The sequence below is a fragment of the Gambusia affinis genome, linkage group LG07, assembly GCF_019740435.1.
Source record: "Gambusia affinis linkage group LG07, SWU_Gaff_1.0, whole genome shotgun sequence".
NCBI classification, from domain to species: Eukaryota; Metazoa; Chordata; class Actinopteri; order Cyprinodontiformes; family Poeciliidae; genus Gambusia; species Gambusia affinis.
Genome location: NC_057874.1, coordinates 19,920,380 through 19,926,929, shown reverse-complemented (window position 1 = coordinate 19,926,929; position 6,550 = coordinate 19,920,380). Strand labels below are relative to the sequence as shown.

Here is a 6,550-nt window from a genome sequence, read left to right as displayed (position 1 = left end):
AGAAAATTCCTGAAGAAATTTAACTGGGGCCTGCCAAAGTGTGCCCGTCGGTTTGGACCCAGCGTTCTGATGCTAAGAATTTGCATCAATGCTAAAGAAAGCTGCAATGTAATCAATAGCATGTGGAGAATCACAAGAATGTTAAGTAAGCTGGACATGCAACATTCAGTATGATAAAGCAAGTGCATTAGCTAAAATGAGCAAATATGCTAATGTAAGCATAAATACTTTCAGTAGCATGTGGGGTATCATTAGAATGTTTACTGTCATTTACTTACTCCATAAAGTATACTAAACATGGCTAATAAGTCTGAAAAATAGAAAATAGCTTATTTAAGCTAAAAGGCTAATGCTAATGAACTGTCTTGCTGCGCAAGGCAGTTCCCTAACCTCGGATAAACAGATAATGCAGAATGATATCATTGCACCGCCTCCGGCGGTGCACTGTCCAGAGGGGCATATTGAGGCTTTTATTTTGAAATTTGCAGTAAGCTTCATATTAAATGCCCACACTAATCCAATGTGTAAGAGTGCTTTGGATAAACCAGTCACATAAAGCCAAAAAGAGCAATTACATGATGTAAAAATTGCCAAAGCTTTTATTTTGAAATTTTTGTTAAGCTTCATTTGAAAGGGTCAAAGTCATCCCATGTGTAACAGTCATTGGATTAAATCAGTCATATAACGCTCAAAAAAGCAATGACCTGATGTAAAAATTTTCAAGGGCTTTTATTTTGAAATTTTCAGTAAGCTTCATTTCAAAGGGCTAGACTCATCCCATGTGTAACAGTGACAGGGTTAAATTAGTTATATACAGCCCATAGCAGCAAGTTGTTCTAAAGGCCAGCTCAGTCCTCCTCTGTTTTAACTGAACTACTAGTTCGAACTACAGTGATGCGATTTGTAGTCCTCAGCAGCTCTCCTGCTCTGGGTTCCGTTGCCATGGTAAATAATCCTCTCTGCCAGCTGTGAGTGAGACATCCAGGGGAGACAATTCTCTGTTTGAGCCAGCCAGTTTGACTAAAAAGCATTGCAAACAACTGTTTCCTGCTCGGGAACTGTAATACATATTCGAAAACCGTTTGAAGCATATGAGAGGGCTATTTGTCGTCTCACATAGTCCCGCCATTCATATCTCTACCTCACTCACAGTATTAACAGCGATGAGATAAAAAAAGTGTGTGCCAAGGTCTGAAATTTTTCAGAAATACATGGAAGTGAATCAGTGAGATCTGTCTGCTACCCTGGCGCATGACTTTGCTCTGAAGCACCTGGAGAGAAAACTGTAAGCACTAGATAATTTTTTAAAACATTTGACCGAGCAGGCACCAGATCAATGTCATGACCAAGTTTGATACCAATCATGCAATATTTGTGAGCGTGAGGGCGAAGTTAAAAATGATTTGGGGTCAAAATGTCGCTCTGACTCTCACTCTAGCGGAGCTGCCTTCACACTCTGATTTTTCCAAAAATCAAAAACTTTGGGTCGCTTAGAAAGAAGTTGTGGACAAACCATAATACATATTGACGTTGTCTTCACTTTAAAAGAGATCACGGACGATCTACAAAATGAAGTTTGAATGGCGTTTCTACATAAAGTTATGACGACACAGAAAATCCTCAAAAATCGGGTATTTTTAAGATTTAGAGGTTGCCTCGTCCCCTTGACGACGAGAGATGCACCTGGTGAGCTCGTTAGTGATTTTGGGGTCGTTTTTTGCTTTTTACGTCGCCATGGTAACTCCAAATCCCACCAAAAGTAATAGCACACCTCCCGGGATCGAGCCGCACCGTTTGATACCACTTTTGTGGGTGGGCTCAAGAGCGTATGAAATGAGCCGCATTAATGTCCGCGGATGAAGAAGTTAAGAATAATAAAGAGACATTCTATTGGGTGTAGAACAATAGGTGCCTGCCATGCAATGCATGGAGGCAGTGACTGACTTGCTTCGCAAGTCAGCCACTGCTCTCCTTATGCATTGCTATGGGCAGGCCCCAATTAAATCAGTATATTTTGACTAAATGCTTTGTATCACTATGGTTTTCTTTTGAGAATAAACTATTGATCTCACTTTACAACTTTCTTTGGTTGCATTATTAAATATCCTGTGGTGGAAAATATAATAAAAGCACTCAACTTTGACAAAATAATGGAAATTTATTTTAAGAAGCAATGAGTTTTAATATTTAAGTTCAAAATAATATACATTCACAAATGAGACTCCCGATTTCCCTATTGTCTCATTTGTAAATGGACTTCATCTTGATATTTGTGAGCAGCTTCCCTGTTCCTGTTGAAGAGTTTCCACACATGATCATAGTGCCACCATTATGTTTCACCATTTGGATATTGTGGTTAGAGTGATGTTCATAATCTATTAATATTACATTGATTTGAAGCACATGAGGAATGAGATTTGACTTCATTATACTGAGAGTACAGATGGATGCAACTGGATTGTGCTGAATTTGAATGAGCTGCACTGTACTGGAGTGTATGTGTATTTGCAAAAGTAGAATCCTTCAATTTTTGCTGTGTAGTGCCACTTCACAACTATTTCTGACTCAAACTTCACTTTTTAAAATATATTATGTATGTTAGACGAAGATTCATCCCACTTCCATTTCTGTGTTGTCCCCACAATATAATACCACCATTATATCCCACATGTAGCTCTATCACAAAAATAGCCAAAGCTGTAATTGTGCTTAACTAACACTAGCACATTTATTAAGCTTTTTATTGTCTTCTAATTCTGGATAACTATGCATAACATTTATTGATCTATAATATAATGTCCCAAGATCTATTTGTCTAATTTCGACAGTAAGAAACATTTATTTATCTTACTTAATTTATATATAACTACACAGAGACAACCCACACAAAAGTCCATTAATATTATTCAAAACATAAATGGAGTGTGATTTTCCACTTGTTTAATTGTTATGCAGTTTTTGATAATTACCAACTCTCCTATGCATTATACTGTATTTTTTCTGTTTACTTTACCATTTCATTTATCTTTCTTTTAAATGCTAATTTGTACAGTGATTTTTACTGGTGCTGATTTTTATACTTTTTGAGTGTGGATAATTAGAAAACTGAGAAAAAGCATAGATCTACACAAGTGTTCTTTTAATATGGAAATTGCACCAATACTGATTTTTTTCCACAGCCTTTTTTTTCAGTCTGAAATTTATTTAATAATAAATAAATATTTGTGTGAATGTAGCTTGTATTAAATAATGCCACAGTACAAACTGACTTCTGAATTTGAGTAATTACGTTGTACACATCAAAAGACACCCACAAATAAAAAGTCCCAAAGTACACAGTGTAGATTAGAACTAAGTTATTTGATAACGAATGCAATATCTGACACTTGCACCCTGATGGTTGTGCCTCTCTTGTATCACACGGACAAAGTAAAACTCTTTAAAGAACAATAAGGGAAAATAACATATATAGTATAAATATTCTAGACTACTTTTTTATTTTAAGTTTGTAAAATTAGAATATAAATTTACTCGTTTAAATACCCTTAAGATGCGTTTTAAAAAGTGAAGCTGTGGTATTTTTAGTCAGGCGCCACATGGGCAGCCTTTCCAAACAGAAACATTTAGGGTCCATTTGCTTCACGTGTTCTGCTGTTCTGCCACCATGCCGAAGTCAAAGAGGGACAAGAAAAGTAAGGAAAACACATTTTACATGAATATATTGTTTAAATAGCTCTAGTCGGTTTATTTTTTAAACATATTACTGATATGTAAGATTAATTACCGCCGAGATTATACGGCCTGAAGCAGGACAACCTAGCTTCTTAACATCTTCACACAGCATGGTGGTACTGCAGCTGATACTGATGTAAAATCTGTTTAAAAACTGATCTATTTATTGTATTTTCCTCATTAGTCTCATTAACAAAAACTGCCAAGAAGGGTCTGGAATCCAAACAGAAGTTAATCGAGGAGGTGGGTATTTTTCAAAACTACCAGTGTTACTCTCAGATATTAGCTTCTCTTCTATGTTGAATAAATTGTCTCTTGGTCCTTTTTCTTTAGCTACGGAAATGTGTGGACACCTATAGAAACCTGTTCATATTCTCTGTGGAAAATATGAGAAATAACAAGCTGAAAGACGTCAGAACAGCATGGAAACATAGCAGGTAATAATGACACATGTAATCGGTTTTTGAGGAACTTTATAAATTCAAGCAACAAAGTTTAATATGCTGCTTAAAAGTCCTCACTCTTATCAGTATTCAAGTTTTTAATCTGACATTTTAAAGGTCTTTTTATTAACATTTCCTCAGACTTTACGTGTTTTATTTTATGGAATTAAGCAGCGTTTCATCCATTGTTTATCTTTGCCCCAAAATTCACAGTAATATTTTCTTATTTAAGTCAGTTAATTCAGACATTTGGCATGTGCTTGAGACGCTTAGAAATGCCTAAATTTAGCATGTTTTTTCACAGTTTTAAAGGTGCCTGAAATTTAAAGTGTTTGGAACTGTTGTGTATAAAAATTCCCTTTAGAATTTACTTTGAATTGGTTTTGTTTAGTCTTATGTTAAAATAATCTGCTTGCTTGTTGAAACAATGAAAAATAGCAGAAATAGCAGTTTGACAGAAAACAAGATGATTAACAAATAACTTTTAGCTGAAATTAGGACATAATTAATTAGCTGGGATGTATTGCATCTACTACGTCCTCCTTAAGGTTTAAAAAATTATATTTGTTTTTCATCTTTCTTTCATATTTTTATGCTTTTTAAATTCAGCATAAAAATATGTTATATAAAACATTTTACCTTCTTTTGTTAAAGACACACCCTTCATAGGCACCTTCTGGTAACCTGCTGCAGCTTGCATGGTGTTGATCTTAGATTCTTTTTTTTGCCCTCCATTATCCTTTATCATTGTTTTAGTGCACAATCATGGTTGAATAAAAGGACAGAAGTGAAAATAATGCCTGTTGGCAGTGTGTAGATTATCAGAAGTTAGTGGGGCAGGCTTGAGTTGATTTAGCAGGTTGGAACAACCGCAGCCAGCTTATTTATTAAGACCAGTAAGATCCAACATACAGTGATAAAGGTCCAATCAGAATTAGAAAAGGTCAAATTGATCACTGCAATTAAATGATTTTACAATGAGCCACAATAAATAGAGCAAAGGATTTCTATTAAAATCATCATATAGGCAGTTTTAGGACAGCAGAAATTATGTTTAACTAATTATGTTCAGGATCTGTCGGAGATCAAATATGAGAGGCAGACAAAGTTCATTCAGCACTTTTTACAGGAGAATAGATGTTGAATTATTAAAATGTGTCTGGTTTTATAACTTCATACACATGCAGATCTGCATAATAACGCATAATTGTTTCTACTGCCACAGCCTTTTTTTGATTTCTTAAAATGTAACCTGACAGCTAACAATATAGTTACTTGTCAAATATGTTTTTTCTTGGTTTATGTGTCACAGATTCTTCTTTGGAAAAAATAAAGTGATGATTGTTGCTTTGGGAAAAGGACAAACAGATGAATACAAAGATAATTTGCACAAAGTAAGAATGAATGGCTTTACAAACCTATCCAACTATTAATACAATATTATTTTGACTCCTGCAGAGAATTAAACCTGTTGCGATTGCCATGTTTAGGTCAGCAAGTATTTGCGTGGAGAGGTGGGAGCACTTTTCACTAACAAAACAAAGGATGAAGTACAAGAGTAAGTATGAGTCTCCTGAAGTCTACATTGTTCCAGTTCTTATCTATAATCTGCTCATAGGACGGCTGCATGTTGGGCTTTGCTTGCAGATATTTTAACCATTTCAAAGACACGGACTACGCTCGCGCAGGCAACCAGGCACAGATGGACGTAACGCTGGAAGAAGGTCCTCTTGAACAGTTTCCTCACTCAATGGAGCCTCAACTGAGGCAGCTGGGACTTCCCACTGCTTTAAAGAAAGGTGAGAATATGAACAGCAGGGTAAACTTGGGGGAAAAAGTTGCAATACAAATTCTTTACATCTTTACTAGATGTGCCAATAACAGTGGAAAACCTTACAGGTTGGCTAATTTGGTTTTAATAATACATTTGTGTTGTTGCTAGGCGGGTACGCCAATGAACTCGGCATATTCATTCAAAGAGTTTGTCTGAAAATAGTACTTTCATTGAAATAATTAATGCCAGTTTTGAATCTTTTTCACAGGAGTGGTAACGCTTCTCAAAGCCTACGATGTCTGCAAAGAAGGGGACGTTCTGACTCCTGAACAAGCTCGGCTTCTGGTAAGGTTTTGACTTCAGGTGAATCTGAAACTTTTTCTTTTTTCATAAGCTAAAACAGTTTTATCTTTTGTGTTCACAGAAACTGTTTGCCATTGAGATGGCAGAATTTAAAGTCCAGATCAAATGTATGTGGAACTCGGAGACAGGCGAGTTTGAGAGTTTGGCTGGTGAGGAAGAGCCTGTGGAGGAAAAGGATGATGAGGATGATGATGCAGAATAAAACTTCTGCGAAGACAGCTAACATTTAAAAGCAGAT

The 6,550-nt window shown here is 35.9% G+C and overlaps 1 protein-coding gene across 1 annotated transcript; it reads left to right on the top strand.

Annotated features, from left to right (window-relative positions):
• The first annotated feature begins 3,582 nt into the window (after positions 1-3,582).
• Positions 3,583-6,542, top strand: mrto4 (MRT4 homolog, ribosome maturation factor). Its single transcript, XM_044123476.1, has 8 exons — positions 3,583-3,692; positions 3,917-3,975; positions 4,066-4,169; positions 5,488-5,569; positions 5,666-5,733; positions 5,823-5,974; positions 6,218-6,294; positions 6,374-6,542. The coding sequence occupies exons 1-8, from the start codon at positions 3,665-3,667 to the stop codon at positions 6,512-6,514; spliced, it is 711 nt and encodes a 236-aa protein (XP_043979411.1). The 5' UTR covers positions 3,583-3,664; the 3' UTR covers positions 6,515-6,542.
• Positions 6,543-6,550: the final 8 nt, after the last annotated feature.